This window comes from Colobus angolensis, unplaced genomic scaffold, assembly GCF_000951035.1.
Source record: "Colobus angolensis palliatus isolate OR3802 unplaced genomic scaffold, Cang.pa_1.0 Scaffold39, whole genome shotgun sequence".
NCBI lineage: Eukaryota > Metazoa > Chordata > Mammalia > Primates > Cercopithecidae > Colobus > Colobus angolensis.
In genome coordinates, this window is record NW_012117265.1 from 2,435,329 (window position 1) to 2,456,355 (window position 21,027).

At 50.3% G+C, this 21,027-nt stretch overlaps 1 protein-coding gene across 1 annotated transcript in view; it reads right to left on the minus strand.

Annotated features, from left to right (window-relative positions):
• The window catches only part of LOC105520854 (chromosome unknown open reading frame, human C19orf38), a 33,166-nt gene that overhangs the window by 3,804 nt on the left and 8,335 nt on the right, over positions 1 to 21,027 (minus strand). Inside the window, exons 2-7 of the mRNA XM_011954832.1 lie at positions 17,749 to 17,848; positions 15,431 to 15,739; positions 9,268 to 9,360; positions 6,805 to 6,832; positions 5,329 to 5,372; positions 2,989 to 3,026 (exon numbers count right to left, since the gene is read on the minus strand). Of these exons, the coding sequence (XP_011810222.1) occupies positions 2,989 to 3,026; positions 5,329 to 5,372; positions 6,805 to 6,832; positions 9,268 to 9,360; positions 15,431 to 15,739; positions 17,749 to 17,848 (612 nt within the window). The remainder of the gene's footprint in view (positions 1 to 2,988; positions 3,027 to 5,328; positions 5,373 to 6,804; positions 6,833 to 9,267; positions 9,361 to 15,430; positions 15,740 to 17,748; positions 17,849 to 21,027) is intronic.

Genomic DNA, 21,027 nt, shown 5'->3' on the forward strand with positions numbered 1-21,027 from the left:
GGCAGGTGCCTATAATCCCAGCTACTTGGGAGGCTGAGGCAGGAGAATCACTTGAACCCAGGAGGTGGAGGTTGCAGTTAGCCGAGATCATGCCACCCTTTACTCCAGCCTGGACAAAAGAACAAAACTCTATCTCAAAAAATTAATAAATAAAATAAAATTTAAAAATAAATAAGAAGAAAAATAAATAAATAAATAAATAAAAATAAATTAGCCGGGCATGATGGTGGATGCCTGTGGTCCCAGCTACTCAGGAGGCTGAGGCTGGAGGATCTTTTGAGCCCAGGTGATCAAGGCTGCAGTGAGCTATGATGGTGCTACCGCACTGCAGCCTGGGAGACAGAGCAAGACCCTGTCTTAAAAAAAAATTGGCAGGGTGGTAGGTGAAGGTACAGATCCACCTCTGCGTGTGTTTGCCACATGCAGCTGCTAACAGTGGTTACCTGCATGTCTGCAGAAAGGAATGCCAATGGATGAAGAGGCGTGACTTAGTAAGAAAACTTTATTGTATATTTTGACATGTGAATGTTTTTCATACTGACATTTTTTGTTTGTTTGAGACAAAGTCTTGCTCTGTCACCTAGGCTGGAGTGCAGTGATGCAATAATAGCTCACTGCAGACTCAACCTCCCAGGCTCAAGCAATCTTCTCACCTCAGCCTCTTAAAGTGATGGGATTACAGGCATGAGCCATCACGCCTTGTCCTTAAGAAAAAAACAAAAAACAAGTAAAAAACAAATAAAAGGCTGGGCACGGTCGCTCACGCCTGTAATCCCAGCACTTTGGAAGGCCAAGGCAGGCGGATCGCCTGAGGTTGGGAGTTGGAGACCAGCCTGGCCAACATGGTGAAAAACCATCCCTACTAAAAATACAAAAATTAGCCAGGCACGGTGGCAGGCACCTGTAATCCCAGCTACTCGGGAAGCGGAGGCAGGAGAATCGCTTGAATCCAGGAGGCGGAGGTTGCAGTGAGCCCAGATCATGCCACTGCCCTCCAGCCCGGGTGACAGAGCAAGACTCCATCTCAAAAAACAAACAAACATAAATAAATAAATAAATAAAAACTACCTCAAAAAGTGGGGAGAGGGGGCATCACCAGGCTGGTGCTCTGCGCAGTGTGGATTCTCATGGAAACATTTAAATCGAGCCCTGCCTGCCGGGTTTTTCTTATGGCCTCAGGATTTATTCTGGAAGCAGAGACCTCAGAGGGCTGCACGGGCCCATGCCAAGCCCCCTTCCTTCCTGCCATCTGTATCCCGGGCACTCCTAGTCTATCTCTAGAACTGACCTCTCTCCGGAACTGCAGACTCCCCTCTCCATCTGCTCCCAGGCGCCATGGGCCGTGGTGGATGACTCCACGCTCCTGACCCTCCAAGCCTCGCCCTCCTTGGCCTCCCTCTTCTCCTTTGGCCCCCTCATCAAAAATCAGCTCTGTGTTTTCTCTCTCCTAACATGCATCTGATCACTTCTTCGAACTCCACTGCCAACATTTTGGACCAAACCACCCACCCCTTGGTGCACCCTTGGCCCTGCTCTTCAGTTTCCAGGCTCCTGCCTTCCCCTGATCCCTGCTTTCCCCAAATCTGTCCTCCCTGCAGAAGCCACCAGAGGGCGCCTGTATGCACCTGAATCCGGTCCCCTCTGTCCTATACTGGGAACCCTCCCAGGCTCCCAGCTCAATAGCGATCAAGTCAAAGCTCCGCATGGGGTCCCCTTCGACTCCTCACTCCACCCCAGCTTCCTGGACTGTGCCAAAAATGTGTCCTCAGCCTGGATCAATCATCCCCAATCTTCCCCACCTCCTGCTTGTCACCCATCTCAGACTTTCCTGATCTCCTGTCTAAAGCAGCTTCCACAGCCAGCCAGCATGGTGACTCACACCTGTAATCCCATCACTTTGAGAGGCCGAGGCAGGTGGATCACCTGAGGTCAGGGGTTTGAGACCAGCCTGGCGAAACCCCGGCGCTACTAAAAATACAAAAATCAGCTGGGTGTGGTAGCATGTGCTTGTAATCCCAGCTATCTGGGAGGCTGAGAATCAAGAGAATCGCTTGAACCCGGCATTCAGAAGTTCTGTGAGCCAAGATCACGCCACTGCGCTCCAGCCTAGGCAACAGAGCTAGACTCTGTCTCAAAAAATAAAAAAAATTCCTCCCCTCTGCTTTTGGGGGATATTGTTCCCCAATGTCACACAGTGTCAGAGCTGAGATTTAAACCTGGGTCTGTGGGACTCTCTGCACAGCTACATTTTGGGGTAATCTTGGCATTTTTACTTTTTTATTTTTATTTGTTTCTTTGAGATGGAGTTTTGCTCTTGTAGTCCAGGCTGGAGTGCAATGGCTCAACCTTGGCTCACTGCTACCTCCACCTCCCAGGTCCAAGTGATTCTCCTGTCTCAGCCTCCCAAGTAGCTGAGATTACAAGCATGCACCACCACACCCGGCTAATTTTTTGTATTTAGCAGAGATGAGGTTTCACGATATTGGTCAGGCTGGTCTCAAACTCCTGACCCGCCCGCCTTGGCCTTCCAAAGTGCTGGGATTACAGGTGGGAGCCACCATGCCCAGCAACTTCATTTTCTTTATACCCAGAGGGGACTGATCACAGCATGCATCAGATTGTCACAAGTCTCCATGAATAACCTCAGAGAGGCCACCAGGTCACCTGGAATCCTCTGTCACCATTCTGAGGGGCAGTAAAGACTGAGACCAAAGGCAGCACTGACCAGGCTAGGACATACCCCCAAGAGGCCTGCCTGTGGCCACCCAACAGCCTGACATCACCACCTTCAATCCCCACACTCCCTGGGGTTTTTCAGAGCCAATGCTTGGCTCACCGAGTCCCTGTTTAGTGATTCTGGGCTTTTCCTTGCCCCCCGCAGCTTAGAGACAGCAGGTCAACTTAGCCTTGTGGTGCCCCTTGAGCCCGCCCCATTCTCCAGGTAGGACGGTCAGCAGAAAACTGGTTCCAAGAAAAACAACCACTCACCGTGGAGACGGTAAACAGGGAGTTATCGAAGGACATGTCTGAAACAGAAAGAGAAAGAAAACCAAGGATTGGGGGCTGGTTGTAACTTCCCTGCTCCCTGCCATCCCCGCCCACAGGGAAGCAATTGCGGTCCATCTCCCAGCATCCTCTATGGCGCCCTTTCAACCCATTTTGCACGGTGAACTGTTCACAGCTACAAACTGAACCTAGTCCTTCTACACACAGCCTTCCTAGGGGGGATCTCACTGCCCTCGGGAAAATGGGTATCTTATCTCAGGCCTTCCAGAAGGAGCACCTGCCAGCTCCTCCTCCTCCCCAGGCGCTCCTCCGATTGCTCCATCACCCATTCTTTTGTTTTTTCTCGTTTTTGAGAAGGAGTCTCACTCTTGCCCAGGCTGGAGTGGAATGGCGCAATCTCGGCTCACTGCAATTTCTGCTTCCTGGGTTCAAATGATTGTCCTGCCTCAGCGTCCTAATAGCTGGGATTACAGGTATGCACCACCACCCTCAGCTAATTTTTATATTTTTACTGGAGATTGGGATTCACCATGTTGGCCAGGCTGGTCTCGAACTCCTGGCCCCAAGAGATCTGCCTGCCTCGGCCTCCCAAAGTGCTGGGATTACAGGCAGGAGTCACTGCACCTGGCCTCCATCACCCATTCTTGTAGGTCTCTGCTTAAACATCACTTCCAGCCAGGTGAGGTGGCTCATGGCTGTAATCCCAATGCTTTGGAAGGCCAAGGAGGGAGGATCACTTGAGCCCTGGAGTTCAAGACCAGCCTAGGCAACACAATTCTTTGTCTCTAGGGGAAAAAAAAAAATTTAAAAAGTAGCCGAGTGTGGTGGTGTGTACCTGTGGTCCCAGCTACTCAGGAGGCTGAGAGGGGAGGATCACTTCAGCCTAGGAGGTCAAGGCTGAGCCACTGTGCTCCTGTCTGGGTGACAGAGCAAGACTCTGTCTCAAAGACAAAAACAACAAAAAGCAGGGCCAGTTGCGATGGCTCATGCCTGTAACTGCCTGTAATCTCAGCACTTTGGGAAGCTGAGGTGGGTAGATCACCTGAGGTCATGAGTTCGAGACCAGCCAGGCCAACATGGTGAAACCCTACCTCTACTAAAAATACAAAAATTAGCTGGGCATGGTGGCTCATGCCTGTAATTCCAGCTACTCGAGAGGCTGGGGCAGGAAAATCGCTTGAACCCGGGAGGCAGAGGTTGCAGTGAGCTGAGATCGTGCCACTGCACTCCAACCTGGGCAACACAGCTAGCTTCCGTCTCAAAAAAAAAAAAAAAAAGAAAAGCATCACTTCCTCAGGGGACCACCTGCCTTGTCCCAGACAGTCTGGTGCTACCACGGGTTGTTCCCCATTGAAGAACGGGCTTGTGGACAGAACGCACATCTGTCTTGGTTATAAAAGGACCCTCCCAGATCTCAGCACATAGTAAGTGCTCAATAAATGTGTGTGTCGGACCAGGAATGAAGTACAGAGAATACATTTCTCTGCTTGGGGTGCCTTCAAGAGAACATCCTACGTGACAGAGTGGCTGCCTCTCACCCCCTTGGGGAAGCTGGCAGAATGACATGTTCTGGAAGGCAAGTGTGGCCCCGGAGTCCCCGAGATAGACACGGTCCTTTCCCCATGGAGCTGGCTGTCCAGCGGAGGAAATGAGTATTAAATATGCAAGCACCCAATGATCACTGAATTCTGTTTCATTTTTGTTTCTTTCTTCCTTTTTTTGAGATTCATTTTTGTTTCTTTCTTCCTTTTTTTGAGGCAGAGTCTTGCTTTGTCACCAGGCTGGAGTGCAGTGGTGCCATCTTGGCTCACTGCAACCTCTGCCTCCTGGTTCAAGCGATTCTCCTGTCTCAGCCTCCCAAGCAGCTGGGATTACAGGCATGTGCCACCATGCCCAGCTAATTTTTGTATTTTTAGTAGAGACAGGGTTTCACCATGTTGGCCAGGATGGTCTCCATCTCCTGACCTTGTGATCCGCCTGCCTCGGCCTCCCAAAGTGTTGGGATTACAGGCGTGAGCCACCGCACCAGGCCACCTAATTGTATTTCTACCAAGGGGTAAGAAGAATGGTCGGTCCTGGGGTCCTGTAAGTAGCAGGCACAGACCCTGTCTAGGGAGTCAGGGAAGGCTTCCCAGAAGAGGAGACCTTTAGGTTAAGTCAAAGGAGAGAAGGTGAGAACCCAGGGGAAGAGATGGTGAGGGTGTGTTTTGACCCTAAAGGGAACAAGCAGTCACAGAAATTTGACTGGCGTGTGATGAGGTCAGATGGCATTTGGAGGTGTAATCCTTTCCCCACTGGAGTCAGGAGTGTGGAGGCACAGACCTGTGCTGTCGAAGTTAATCTGGGCCCAGCAGGATTCTCGATCTCTGCAAAGGAATTGAGGAGAAAGTGACAGGGACCAGGGTTGCCCTTTGAGTCAGGAGGCTTGATTGGGAAAGCTCTAGCCCCAAACCACAACCACAACGTAGCCTTTGCTCCCCACCCACTGACCCATGGGTCTTCCTCACAGAAAAGCAATAACATCCTGATTTCTGGAGCTGTCACGCTGTAGGACAGCCCCTTGGCCGGGGAAAGAAAAAAAACATGGAAATTCTCTTGGGCCAGGTGCGGGGACTCACACCTGTATTCCCAGCACTTTGGGAGGCCGAGGCAGGGGATCACTTGAGGTCAGGAGTTCAAGACCAGCCTGAACAACATGGCAAAACCCCATCTCTACTAAAAACTACAAAAATTAGCCAGGTGTGGTGGTGCATGCCTGTAGTCCCAGCTACTCAGGAGTCTGAGGCAGCAGAATCTCTTGAACCTGGGAGGCAGAGGTTGCAGTGAGCTGAGATTGTGCCACTGCACTCCAGTCTGGGCGACAGAGTGAGACTCCGTCTAAAAAAAAAAAAATACATATGTATATTCTTCTGGGTAGGAGATCCACAGCCAGGTGAAGCTGAGATTCAATCCCTAGAGCAGGTCTTTACCACCAGGCAGCAGGATGTCTCCCCACTCTCAGAGGAGAGAAACTAAGGCCAGGGCCAGTTAGGACATCCTGGTGCCCAGGAACCTGGGCCATCGCCTACAGTGCAATTGGGCATTGCACAACCCCAGGGGCATTTTTGTTTTTTTTTTTTTGAGACAGAGTCTCACTCTGTCGCCCAGGCTGGAGTGCAGTGGCGCAATCTCCATTCACTGCAAGCTCCGCCTCCTGGGTTCACGCCATTCTCCTGCCTCAGCCTCCTGTGTAGCTGGGACTACAGGTACCCGCCACCACACCCGGCTAATTTTTGTATTTTTAGTAGAGACGGAGTTTCACCATATTAGCCAGGATGGTCTCGATCTCCTGACCTCGTGATCCACCCGTCTCGGCCTCCTAAAGTGCTGGGATTATAGGCGTGAGCCACGGCACCCGGCCACCCAGGGGCATTCTTTAGAAACTGCTTGTGGGTATCTAGAGTGATTGTGACCATTTTCTGGCAGCTGGGGGTAAAGGGGTATGGGGAAGGGCCTCTCCCTGGGCAAACTGCTCACTCTGTGACTCAGCGCTGAGCCTCAGTCCTCTCTTCTGTCAAATAGGGCTATTTGTAGTGCCTGTTTCCAGGGCTGCCATAAGGATAAGGAGCTCCAGCTTCAGAGTCCTAGCATAGTCCTCCAGCACACAGGAGGCACTTAATAAATGGCACCTGTTCCTATTATGCAGCATGCCCACCAGGAGGCGCTGTTTGTGGGGGGGGGTGTGGAGTGCCCACCCTGCTAGGGAAGTGTCCTTCTATCCCCAAACCACCCTCTGTGGGTCTCCAGGGATGATCTCACCTTTTCTTCTGTAAATTTTTGAGTTTAACTGGAACAAAAAAGAAATGAGCTTGGGTTAGATTTTGGTCCTAACTGTATCCGGCAATTTCTGTTTTTTTTTTTTCTTAAGACAGAGTCTCACTTTGTCACCCAGGCTGGAGTGCAGTGGCTCAATCTTGGCTCACTGCAACCTCTGCCTCCTGGATTTAAGTGATTCTCCTGCCTCAGCCTCCTGAGTAGCTGGGATTACAAGTGCGCACCACCAGGCCCAGCTATTTTTGTATTTTAGTAGAGGTTTCGTCATTTTGGCCAGACTCGTCTCGAACTCCCGCCTCGGCCTTCCAAAGTGCTGGGATTACAGGCGTGAGCCACCCCTCCTGGCCTGGAAGACCTCAGATTTTTGTTTGTTTGTTTTTTGTTTTGTTTTTCTTTTTTTTTTTTTTTTTTTTTTTGTTTTGTTTTGTTTTTCAAGACGGAGGCTCGTTCTGTTGCCCAGGCTGGACTGCAGTAGTGTAATCTCGACTCACTGCAACCTCCGTCTCCTGGGTTCAAGCAATTCTTCTGTCTCAGCCTCCCATGTAGCTGCGACTACAGGTACACATCACCACGCCCGGCTAATGTTTGTGTTTTCAGTAGAGATGGGGTTTCACCATATTGCCCAGGCTGGTCTCAAACTCCTGACCTTGTGATCTGCCCACTTTGGTCTCCCAAAGTGCTGGGCCATCCTGGACAACATGGTGAAACCCTGTCTCCACTAAAAATGCAAAAGTTAGCTGGGTGTGGTGGCACGCACCTGTAGTCCCAGCTACTTGGGAGGCTGAGGCAGGAGAATCGCTTGAACCTGGGAGGCGGAGGTTGCAGTGAGCCAAGATCATGCCACTGCACTCCAGCCTGGCAATAGAGCAACTGAGCCGAGATCGCCTCACTGCACTCAAGCCTGGGTCACAGGGTGAGACTACATCTCAAAACACACACACACACACATAATTTGACTGGGCATGCTGGCACATGCCTGTAATCCCAGCATTTTGGGAGGCTGAAGCAGGAGGATCACTTGAGCCCAGGAGTTGAAGACCAACCTGGACAACATAGCAAGACCCTATCTCAACAACAAAAAAATTTTTTTTTTGAGACGGAGTTTTGCTCTTTTTACCCAAGCTGGAGTACAATGGCACAATCTTAGCTCACCGCAACTGCCACCTCCTGGGCAAGTGATTCTCCTGCCTCAGCCTCCCAAGTAGCTGGAATTACAGGCATGCGCCACCATGCCCAACTAATTTTGTATTTTTAGTAGAGACAGGGTTTCTCCATACTGGTCAGGCTGATACTGAACTCCCAACCTCAGGTGATCTGCCCGCCTTGGCCTCCCAAAGTGCTGAGATTACAGGCGTGAACCACGACATCCAGTCAACAAAAAAATTTTTTTTTTTTTTTTTTTTGAGATGGAGTCTTGCCCTGTCGCCCGGGCTGGAGTGTAGTGGCCAGATCTCAGCTCACTGCAAGCTCCGCCTCCCAGGTTTACGCCATTCTCCTGCCTCAGCCTCCTGAGTAGCTGGGACTACAGGCGCCCGCCACCTCGCCCGGCTAGCTTTTTGTATTTTTTAGTAGAGACGGGGTTTCACCGTGTTAGCCAGGATGGTCTCGAACTCCTGACCTCGTGATCCGCCCGTCTCGGCCTCCCAAAGTGCTGGGATTACAGGCTTGAGCCACCGCGCCCAGCCAACAAAAAATATTTTTAAAAAATTAGCAGGGTGTGGTAGTGTGCGCCTGTGGTCCCAGAACTTTTGGGAGGCTGAGGTGGGAGGATTCTTGAACCCAGAAGTTACCCAGCCTGGGCAACATAGCAAGACCCTGTCTTAAAAAAAATAAAATAAATAATTAGCTGCATGTGGTGGCATGCACCCGTGGTCCCAGCTACTTTGGAGGCTGAGGCAGGAGAACTGCTTGAGCCCAGGAGGTCAAGGATGCAGCGAGCTATGATCCTGCCATTGCACTCCAGCCTGGATGACACAGCGAGTCTCCAAATACAAAATTTTTAGGCCAGGGACTGTGGCTCATACTTGTAACCCCAACACTTTGGGAGGCCGAGGCGGGCGGATCACCTGAGGTCAGGAGTTCAAGACCAGCTTGGGCAACATGGCGAAACCCCATCTCTACTAAAAATACAAACATTGGCTGGGCATGGTAGTGCACACCTCTAATCCCAGCTACTTGAGAGGCTGAGGCAGGCGAATCGCTTGAACCTCGAAGGTGGAGGTTGCAGTGAGCCGAGATCGCACCACTGCACTCCAGCCTGGGCGACAGAGCGAGACTCTACCTGAGAAGAAAAATAATAAATAAATAAATATTTTTAAAAGGGGTGTGATGAACAAATTATTGAACCTGAAAACAAAATAGTGTGAGTTGTGAGTGTAAGCACATTTTCACGTTCCAGAAGTTATCAACTGGCAACTTATGTGCCAGGCTTTCTTTGCATGCTGTTACCTCTTCTGACCACCAGGGCAACAGCCACCAGCCCAGCGAGGAGGAAGACGGCGCCAGCCAGGCTCAGGGAGAGCACCAAGATCCAAGTGGGCACTGGAGGAAAATCAGAAAAGAGAGTGGGCAGGTCAGTGTCATCTCTCCAGGTGACCTTTGAGTAGCCAGCCGTTACCCCATAACCCCCAACCAAAGAACATGAATGCAGATGGACTCGAGACTTAGCAAACTTTGTGTCTGGCCAATTAGCATATCCCTCACTCCTGGCTATTATGATTGGTTCAGGATGAGCACGTAACCCAGTGGAGCCAATGAGAGCTAAGTCTGGGACTTTGGAGGTACCATTGGGGAAAGAGTTTTACTCCTCTGCCTAGCATTGCATAGAATAGATCTCTTAGGCCAGGCACGGTGATTCATGCCTGTAATCCCAACACTTTGGGAGTCTAAGGCAGGTGGATTACTTGAGGCCAGGAGCTCAAGACCAGTCTAGCCACAGGGAAATTCTGTCTATATTAAAAATATAAATAATTGGCCGGGTGCGGTGGCCCACACCTGCAATCCCTGCACTTTGGGAGGCCAAGACGGGTGGATCCCAAGGTCAGGAGATTGAGACCATCCTGGCTAACACTGAAACCCCATCTCTAATAAAAATACAAAAAATTAGCCAGGCGTGCTGGCACGTGCCTGTAGTCCCACTTACTCAGGAGGCTGAGGCAGGAGAATTGCTTGAGCTCGGGAGGCAGAGGTTGCAGTGAGCTGAGATCGTGCCACTGAACTCCAGCCTGGGTGACAGAGCAAGACTCCATCTCAAAAACAAACAAAACAAAACAAAAACAACAAAACCCCACAAATAATTAGCCAGGTGTGGTTCACGCCTGTAATTTCAGTTACTTGGGAGGCTGAGGCACAAGAATAGCTTGAACCCAGGAGGTGGAGGTTGCAGTGAGCTGAGATCATGCCACTGCACTCCAGCCTGGGTGACATAGAGACCCCGCCCTGTCTGAAGAAACAAACAAAAAAAGAGATGGCTGGGCACAGTGGCTCATGCCTGTAATTCCAGCACTTTGGGAGGCTGAGGAGGGTGGATCACCTGAGGTCAGGAGTTCGAGATCAACCTGGCCAACATAGTGAAACCTCGTCTCTACTAAAAATACAAAAATTAGCCGGGCGTGGTGGCAAGTGCCTGTGTTGAACCTAAAAGGCGGAGGCTGCAGTGAGTTGACATTGCACCACTGCCTTCCAGTCCGAGTGACAGAGCCAGAATCTGTCTCAAAAAAAAAAAAAAAGAGAGAATATATATCTGAAGCTTCAGGGCACATTCTTGCCACCGTGAGGGGGAGAAACAACCTGAGAATAAGATAGAAGAGGAGCTGAGAAGGCAAATGCTTTCTGTCATTTTTCAGCACCTGGATCCAGCCACATCTGAAGTCAGCCATGTAAACTGACTTCAGCTCAGTGAACCAACAAATCCCCTCTTGTTGGTAGAGCCAGTGTGAGTCAGGTTTTTATTACTTGCAGTCTGGGTGCCAGTGGCCCGACGACATCCACTCCCAGCCCAACGGTAGACCCTGAGATCCACCCAGAAGCTAGTCACACAGGCATGGGAGTGGCAGTTTCAGAGTCACCTTCTCAGCACAGGACTTGGCTTCCCCTTCCTGGAGAAAGAGGAGATGCCCCAACCCCAAGGGAGGTGAGGAGCTAAGCCAGGAGGGGGAGGAAGACAGATGCTTGGTGTTCTCACAATGTGAGCCTTGTTCATTGATTCACCTGGGGCAGAAGGGGTGTTGTCAGCTCCCTACTCCAAGACCACAAGGCCAAGGTGAGAGAAGGAGGCCTTTGATAGAGGAGCCTGAGGCCGGGAAGGACAGAGAACTGCTCTGTCATAGCTGTGTGTTGGCCTCCGCTGGCAACAAGATTCTTTTTTGCAGTGAAAAAGTTCTTTTTAAAAGTTGTTTGGGCCAGGCGTGGTGGGGCTCATGCCTGTAATCCCAGCACTTTGGGAGGCCGACATGGGCAGATCACTTGAGGTCAGGAGTTCAAGACCACCCTGGCCAACATGGTGAAATCCCATCTCTACTAAAAATACAAAAATTAGCAGGGTGGTTGGCGCCTGTAGTTCCAGCTACTCGGGAGGCTGAGGTAGGAGAATCGCTTGAGCCTGGGAGGCAGAGGTTGCAGTGAGCTGAGATCGGGCCACTGCACTTCAGCCTGGGCGACAGAGTGAGACTCTGTGTCACACTCTAAAAAAAAAAAAAAATGTTTTTACAGACAGGGTCTCCCTCTGTCACCCAGGCTAGAGTGCAGTGGTGCGATCATGGCTCACAATATCCTCTACCTCCCCGGCTTAAGTGATCCACCTGCCTCATCCTACCGGCACATGCCATCAGGCCCTGCTAATTAAAAAAAAAAAAAAAAATTAGCCGGACACAGTAGCTCACACCTGTAATCTCAGCACCTTGGGAGGCCGAAGTGGGTGGATCACCAGATCAGGAGATCAAGATCATCCTGGCTAACACTGTGAAACCCCTTCTTACTAAAAAAAAAAAAAAGGCCAGGCACGGTGGCTCAAGCCTGTAATCCCAGCACTTTGGGAGGCCGAGGCGGGCGGATCACGAGGTCAGGAGATCAAGACCATCCTGGCTAACACTGTGAAACCCCTTCTTACTAAAAAAAAAAAAAAGGCCAGGCACGGTGGCTCAAGCCTGTAATCCCAGCACTTTGGGAGGCCGAGACGGGCGGATCACGAGGTCAGGAGATCAAGACCATCCTGGCTAACACTGTGAAACCCCTTCTTACTAAAAAAAAAAAAAAGGCCAGGCACGGTGGCTCAAGCCTGTAATCCCAGCACTTTGGGAGGCCGAGACGGGCGGATCACGAGGTCAGAAGATCGAGACCATCCTGGCTAACACAGTGAAACCCCGTCTCTACTAAAAAAAATACAAAAAATTAGCTGGGCATGGTGGCTCACGCCTGTAATTCTAGCACTTTGTGAGGCCAAGGCAGGCGGATCACCTGAGTTTGAGACCAGCCTGGCCAACATGGTGAAACCCCATCTCTACTAAAATACAAAAATTAGCTGGGCATGGTGGCACACGCCTGTAATCCCAGCTACTAGGAAGGCTGAGGCAGAATTGCTTGAACCTTGGAGGTAGAGGCTGCAGTGAGCTGGGATCACACCACTGCACTCCAGCCTGGGCGACAGAGTGAGACTCCATCTCCAAAAAAGTAAAAATAAAAAAATTGGCCAGAGCCAGGCGTGCGGTGGCTCATGTAATTCCAGTATTTTGGGAGGCTGAGTGGCAGGATCACTTGAGCCCAGGAGTTTGAGACCAACCTGGGCAACATAGTGAGTCCCTGTCTTTACAAAAAATAGAAATATTAGCCAAGCGTGGTGGTGCAAGGCTGTAGTCCAGCTACTAGGGAGGCTGAGAAGGGAGGATTGACTGAGCCCAGGAAGTGGAGGCTTCAGTGAGCTGTAATTGCGCCACTGCACTCTAGCCTGGTCAACAAAGCAAGACCCCTATCTAAAAAAAAAATAAAATTATTATTTTTTTTTGTAAACACAGGGTTTCACTATGTTGCCCAGGCTGATCTTGAACTCCTTGGCTCAAAGAATCCTCCCGCCTCAGCCTCCCAAAGTCCTGGGCTTACAGCTTGGGTCACTGCACCCGGCCAGGAAAGTTCTGACTGATGGTAACACAGAAGGCCACCGAGGGCTCCTCTCTCCTGCTTCTTGACCCATAACCCATGCCCAGCCTCCTCACTCAGAGATCAGAAAAGGACATCAGCCCTGCCGGGGTTCCCGTCTGACTCGGGTGAAAAGCTAAAATCCTTGCTGTGGTCTACCAGGCCCCCCACGAGCCTCCTGGTGAACTCCCTGCCCCACCTCTCCCTATTTTCTTCCTTATTCACCATCCTTCAGCCATACTGGGCTCCTTAGACACACCAGGGAAGCTTCAGCCTCGTGGTCTTTGCACAGCCTGTATCCTCTGCCTGCAATACGTGCCCCGGATATCCACGTGGTTGGCTCCTCCTCATCATTCAGTTCTTTGCTCAAATGCCACCTCCTCAGAGAGGGCTTCCCTGATTGCAATACCCTACTTCAGAGTCCAGAGGACTGACCATTAGAACATTGGGCCAGTCGCCCTACTCTACTTCAAATAATGACATCCTCACCCAAGTGGATTTTATCTGGTGCCCTGCTGGCAGGTTGAATATGTTGGATTTCATGTTTATTATCTGTCCTCATCTGCCTGGAATGTCAGCTGTAGGAGGGCAAGCCCAAGGACAGTTCCTGGTGCATAGTAAGTGTTCAGAAGCCTTATGTGGCTCATGCTGGGCATAGTGACTCACATCTGTAATCCCAGCTACTCTGGAGGCTGAGGTGGGAGGATCACTTGAGGTTAAGAGTTCAAGACTAGGCTGGTCAACATCTTTTTTTTTTTTTTGAGACAGAATCTTGCTCTGTTGCCCACGCTGGAGTGCAATGGCACTGTCTTGGCTCACTGTAACCTGTGACTCCCAGGTTCAAATGATCCTCCTGCCTCAGCATCCCAAGCCGCTGGGATTATACACGCACACCACCATGTCCAGCTAATTTTTGTATTTTTAGTAGAGATAGGGTTTCACCACGTTGGTCAGGCTGGTCTAAAGCTCTGACCTCAGGTGATCCACCTACCTCAGCGTCCCAAAGTATTGGGATTACAAGCATGAGCCACCACATCCAGATTACAGGGGAAAAAGATGGATGAGATGGGTAGGTGGTTTTCACCATTTTTTCCTCTTTTTAATTTTTATTTTTTGAGACAGAGTCTTGCTCTGTTGCCCAGGCTGGAGTGCAGCGGAGCGATCTCGGCTCACTGCAGACTCCGCCTCCCAGTTCAAGCAATTCTCCTGCCTCAGCCTCCTGAGTAGCTGGGACTACGGGCAGGAGCCACCATGCCCAGTTTAATTTTTGTATTTTTAGTAGAGACAGGGTTTCACCATGTTGGCCAGGATGGTCTCGATCTCTTGACCTCGTGATCCACCCGCCTCAGCCTCCCAAAGCGCTGGGATTTCAGGCGTGAGCCACCGTGCCCAGCCTTTTGTCTCTCCTTCTAAGAGAACTCCTGGGAATGAGACAGGGTGACAGCAGTGGGATATTTGGAAACCCACGCCCAAGACATGTCCAGCCCTGGTGAACATTTTGAGACCCTCATCTCTAAAATGATTTTTTTTAATTAGCTGGGCATGGTGGTGCACACCTGTAGTCCCAGCTACTTAGGAGGCTGAGGTGGGAGGATCACTTGAGGACAGGAATTTGAGGATGAAGTGAGGTATGATTGTGCCATTGTCCTCTAGTCTGGACAACCTTGTCTCATTAAAAAAAAAAAAAAAAGGCCGGGCGCGGTGGCTCAAGCCTTCAAGCCTGTAATCCCAGCACTTTGGGAGGCCGAGGCAGGTGGATCACCTGAGGTTAGGAGATCGAGACCGGCCTGGCCAACATGGTGAAACCCCATCTTTACTAAAAATACAAAAATTAGCCGGGCATGGTGGCACACACCTGTAATCCCAGCTACTTAGGAGGCTGAGGCAGGAGTCTTGCTTGAACCAGGAGGCGGAGGCTGCAGTGAGCCGAGATCACGCCATTGCATCTAGCCTGGGCAACAAGAGCAAAACTCCATCTTGGGAAGAAAAAAAAAAAAAGTATGTGGCCAAGAGGGCAAGTAATGTAGGTCACGGAGGTGTAATGCATGGTTTTTGGAAGGCAATGGCATCCCCGACTAGCTACCTGTTACATGTGTACAAGGTGTACCTCCTGTGCCTCAGTTTCCTTATCTGCAAAATGGGAAGAATCACAGCAACAATTTTGGTACCGTGAGGGAGATGGGTTGCCTGACAATAAGACAGAGAACAATGTGGAGCGGAGATGGGGCAAATGGTTCCTGACAGCTTTCAGCACCTGGATCTAGCCATACCTGAAGTTGATCCTGTGAGCTGACTTCAGCTCAGTGAACCAACAAATCCTCTTTTGGGCTGGCTGAGAAGGTGGAAAAAGGAAAGGCGAGTAAGTCCTGGCAGAGTGTAAGCCTGGCTTTTTCTGGGAAGGTCTCTGAGCCAACAGTACATACAAGGGGTCCGTGTGGGAAAATGAAGCCCCTGGTAGTGAGATCCCATAGAAGGGCCTTACCTGGAAAGGAGACGTTCACAGGCTCGCTGAGATCTGACAGCTGGGGCTGGCTGAGCTCGCCTAACACTCCATACTGGCAGTGGAAGGGTTCCCCTGGAGCCTCGCTGCTGCCGCTGCTCAGGTTAAATGTCACCCCGCGCTGGTCCTCGCGGGCCTGCAGGATCTGGACCACCTGCCCCCCTCGATACAGTGTGAAATTCGCCCCCGGGAAGTTCCCAGGGGCCATGCATGCGATGTAGATGGGGTCCTTTTGGTTGCTTGGGTGCGGAGGCACCAGCCGGATGGACGGTCGTGGAATCGCCAAGGAGCCTGCAATGCAGACGGTAAGGTGGGTGGGTGCGTGGTGAGAGTGGAGGCTGACCTGGCTTTGTGGCCTCCGGCAAGTAGATCACCCTCCCTTGGCCTTGTGTTTTCTGTGAGTCGGGAGGCTAGTGACCCTGCCCCACATTGCCTGGCACATGGTGACGGCTCCCTGTAGTTGAATTAATTTTCATTTTTCTTTTTTTTTTTTTTTTGAGACGGAGTCTCGCTCAGTCACCCAGGCTGGAGTGTAGTGGCGCAATCTCGGCTCACTGCAAGCTCTGCCTCCTGGGTTCACACCATTCTCCTGCCTCAGCCTCCCGAGTAGCTGGGACTACAGGCGCCCGCCACCATGTCCGGCTAATTTTTTGTATTTTTAGTAGAGACGGGGTTTCACCGTGTTAGCCAGGATGGTCTCGATCTCCTGACCTTGTGATCCGCCCGCCTTGGCCTCCCAAAGTGCTGGGATTACAGGCGTGAGCCACCGCATTTTTCATTTTTTTTTCTTTGAGTCGGAGTCTCACTCTGCCACCAGGATGGAATGCACTAGCGTGATCCTGGCTCACGGCAGCCTCCACCTCCTGAGTTCAAGTGATCCTCCAGCCTCCCAAGTAGCTATGATTACAGGCATGTGGCACTGTGTCTGGCCAATTTTTATATTTTTAGTAGAGATGGGGTTTCAATATATTGGCTAGGCTGGTCTCGAACTCCTGACCTCATGGGATCCGCCCACCTTGGCCTCCCAAAGTGCTGGGATTACAGGCGTGAGCTACCATGCCTGGCCATCAATTTTCAGTAATAGCATTGGCTATTACACAGCAACATAACTATACCCTTATTACTTTATTTTTATTTAACTTATTTACTATTTATTTATTTAGAGATAAAATCGTGCTTTGTTGCCCAGGCTGGAGTACAGTGGCCTCAGCCTCCTGAGTACCTGGGACTACGTGCCACCACACCCGGCTAATTTTTATAATTTTAGTAGAGACGGGGTTTCACCATATTGGCCAGGCTGGTGAACCTGGCTAGCTAATTTTGCTTATTTTGTGTAGAGATGGGATCTCACTATGTTGCCCAGATCCTCACCTCAAGCGATCCTCCCATCTTGGCCTCCCATGAGCTGAGTCCTGAGTGGTGAGGAAGGACCCATTTGGAGAGCTGGGAAAGGGCATTCCAGCAGAGGGAACAGCATAGGCAAAGGTCCAGGGGATGGAAGGGGCATGGGGGTGTTTAAGGAGAAGCAAACACTGGATGCAGTGGCTCATGACTGTAATCCCAGCACTTTGGGAGGCCAAGGTGGGAGGATTGCTTGAGCCCAGGAATTTGTGACTAGCCTGGGGAATACAGTGAGATCCTGTCTCTATCTAAAAATAAAAATTAAAATTAAAAAAGGAGCAGCAAGGAGGCCATTATGGCAGGAGGGAGGGGGTGAGTGAGGGGGGTGGCAGGAGCGGGAGGGGATGAGTGATGGGGAGGGCAGGAGAGGACTTTTATCTTCTTTTCCAGGCTGGGGTGAGGAATATGGATTTTGGAGCACAGCTTGCTGCAGGATGAAGTTTCCTGGGGACCCATCACTCTCCTGACTGCCCACAGGCTTCTGAACAGAGTGTCTGGCCATGTTGAGGTCTACACAAACCTCCCTCTTCCAGCCTTCAACCCCCACCCACCCCTGCCACACTGATATCCCCCTAGGTAGACCCTCCTCCTGCCCCAGCACTCAAAGAGCCTTCGGACACCAAGCGGGGCTGAGTCATGGGGTGTGGGCACAGTTGACTCCAGAGGGGTGATATTTCTGATATTCGTAAACTTGGGGGTGATGAGGAGCCTAACAAGAAAAAAGCAACACTGCTGGAGAATTTCCAAGGCTCACGGGCAAACCCATCTGCCCAGAGCTCAGCCTCCTCGATGCCCTGGGAACGGCAGCCCCTGCACTGGTTTCTGCCCCCAGAGCAGCAAGGTGGACAGGGGATGGGGGGAAAGGCGTGGGGGATCTGAAAGGGGGGCTTCAGACTCACCAGCTGCAAGAAGCAAGATGGTCCAGGGCATCTCTCCCCCGCGTTTGGCTGGGAAATCCGGCTGAGGCCAGAGGGGCCCAAGGCTCCCGGCCAACTCCTCCTGTGAGGCCAGATCGGGGAAAGGAGAACCAGGGCTGATTCTCGAGCTGAGAGTTTCCTCACTGGCAGGAAGTTGCACACACAGGCTTGAGCACTGAAAGGGACTCTCTCCTCTCCCCACCCCTTCCCCAAACATACATCAGACCCAGGCACCTCTCTGGCCGTCGATCTACAGATTAGAGGGGAAAAAATGGATGAGATGGGTAGGTGGTTTTCACCATTTTTTCCTCTTTTTTTATTTTTATTTTTGAGACAGAGTCTTGCTCTGTTGCCCAGGCTGGAGTGCAGCGGAGCGATCTCGGCTCACTGCAGACTCTGCCTTCCAGGTTCAAGCGATTCTCCTGCCTCAGCCTCCTGAGTAGCTGGGACTATGGGCAGGAGCCACCATGCCCAGCTAATTTTTGTATTTTTAGTAGAGACAGGGTTTCACCGTGTTGGCCAGGATGGTTTCGATCTCTTGACCTCGTGATCCGCCTGCCTCAGCCTCCCAACGCACTGGGATTTGAGGAGTAAGCCACCGTGCCCAGCCTTCTGTCTCTCCTTCTAAGAGAACTCCTGGGAATGAGACAGGGTGACAGCAGTGGGATGTCTGGAAACCCACACACAAGACACAAACCATAGCCTAACCAGTGCCAACATTTAAACAAATAGGGACAGGAGTGGGAGGACATGGTGGTTAGGGCTTGGCCTCTGTGACCTCAGGCATGGCTTACCTCCTTTGAACCTTCAGTATACTGCTCTGCAGAATGGGGCTAAGAGTAGTAGACATTAGGCCAGATGTGGTGGCTCACGCCTGTAATCCCAGCACTTTGGGAGGCCGAGGTAGGCAGATCACCTGAGGTCAGGAGGTCAAGACCAGCCTAACATGGTGAAACCCTGTCTCTACTAAATACAAAAAATTAGCTGGGCATGGTGGCACACACCTGTAATCCCAGCTACTTGGGAGGCTGAAGCAGGAAAATTGCTTGAACCCAGGAGGTGGAGGCTGTGGTGAGCTGAGATTGCACCACTGCACTCCAGCCTGGGCAACAAGAGTGAAACTCCATCTCAAAAAAAAAAAAAAAAGAGTAATAGACATTAGATTCAAAGAACTTGTAGTAGGAAATGCAATGCCTAGTGGGTAGTGAGTGCTCACAAGGTAAAGTTACAGGGAGGAAAAAGACTCAGAAGTTTCATTAGCCAGGTGAAAGGGAATTCCAGTTCCAGATCAATTCTGGATATAGTTTGTGATATAGTTCACAGGATAAACTGCCTCCTGTTTACAGCCCAGAAACTTCCAAGTTTCTCTTACTACTGGGTTTGCATTTATCTTTTTAAACATTTCTGTTCAAGCCAGTCGGGTTTGCTTGGGGGTTTGGACCCAAAAAGGACATGGCGTGTGGTCATCAAACACCAAAATGTGTCATTAGAGTGAACTTTTTTCTTCGGTCACAGAAAGCTCATTCCAACCTTAGGGCCTTTGCACACACTATTTCCCTGGCCTGCAACACCATTCTATCAACCTGGTCAAATCCTGCTTCTCCATCAGGTCTCAGTTTAAATATCACTTCTGGGAAAACTTTCCAGGCCCCTCTGGACTTAGAACAATCCCCCAACTAAATTCTTCCACAGTGCCCTGTAATATTCCTTTATTGCAACTGTCATACTTGTATCTTCAAGGAATTTGTTCATCTAAGTTGTCAAATATATTGGTGTAAAGTTGTTCATATCCCCTTACTATCCTTTTAATGTCTGTAGGGTCTGTAGTAATGTTCTTTCTTTCATTCCTGACAACAAAAATTAGTGAAGTCTCCTTGTCTCTTATTGGTCTTGCTAGGAGCTAATCATTGTTACTGATCTTTTCAAAGTGCCACAGTTTAGCTTTGTTGTTTTACTTTCTATTTTCTATTTTACTGCCTTTTGACTTGATTTTATTCTTTTCTTTTTTCTGGTTACCTTATGTTCAATTGGCTCTTCTTTTCCTAGCTCATGTTTTGTTTTTAATTTAAACTTCACCTACAGAAATTTGTATTAATATCTTCTTAAGATGGATGCTTATATAAACTTTTTATTTAAAAATAATTTTTTTTTTGAGATAGGGTCTTGCTCTATTGCCCAGGCTACAGTGCAGCAGCATGATCATGACACACTGCAGTCTCAACCTGCTGGGCTCAAGAGATCATCCCATTTCAGCCTCCTGAGTAGCTGGGACTACAGGTGTCCACCACCACACCTGACTAATTAAAAAAAAATATTTGTAGAGACAGGTCCCATTATGTTACCCAGCCTGATCTTGAACTCCTGGGCTCAAGCAATCCTCCTGCCGCAGCCTCCCAAAGTGTGGGATTACAGGCAGCTCATTAACTTTAAACCTTTATCTTTTTTTTTTTTTATGGAGTCTCGCTCTGTCACCCAGGCTAGTGTGCAGCAGCACAATCTAGGCTCACTGCAAGCTCCACCTCCCAGGTTCACACCATTCTCCTGCCTCAACCTCCTGAGTAGCTGGGACTACAGGCACCTGCCACCATGCCTGTCTAATTTTTTGCATTTTTAGCAGAGACAGGGTTTCACTATGTTAGCCAGGGTGGTCTTGATCTCCTGACCTTGTGATCTGCCCGCCTTTGCCTCCCAAAGTGCTGGGATTACAGGCGTGGGTCACCATGTCTGGCCTTTCTTTCTAAACAGAGACAGGGTGTTGCTATGTTGCCAAGGCTGGTCATGAACTCCTGAGCTCAAGCAATCCTCCTACCTTGGCCTCCAAAAGTGCTGGGATTACAGGCATGAGCCACCATGCCTGGCCTTTATAATTTTTCTTTTCTTTTTTTTTTGAGACAGAGTCTCGCTCTGTCACCCAGGCCGGAGTACAGTGGTGCGATCTCATCTCACTGCAAACTCTGCCTCCCAGGTTCAAGTGATTCTCCTGCTTCACCCTCCTGAGTAGCGGGAATTACATGCATGCCACCATGCCTGGCTAATTTTTGTATTTTTAGTAGACACAGGGTTTCACCATGTTGGTCAGGCTGGTCTTGAACTCCTGACCTCGTGATCTGCCCGCCTTAGCCTCCCAAAGTGCTGGGATTACAGGTGTGAGCCACCACGTCCAGCCTTTTTTTTTTTTTTTTTTTTTTAAGACACGGTCTCAGTTTGTCACCCAGGCTGGAGTGCAGTGGCGCAATCTTGGTTGCACTGCAACTTCCACCT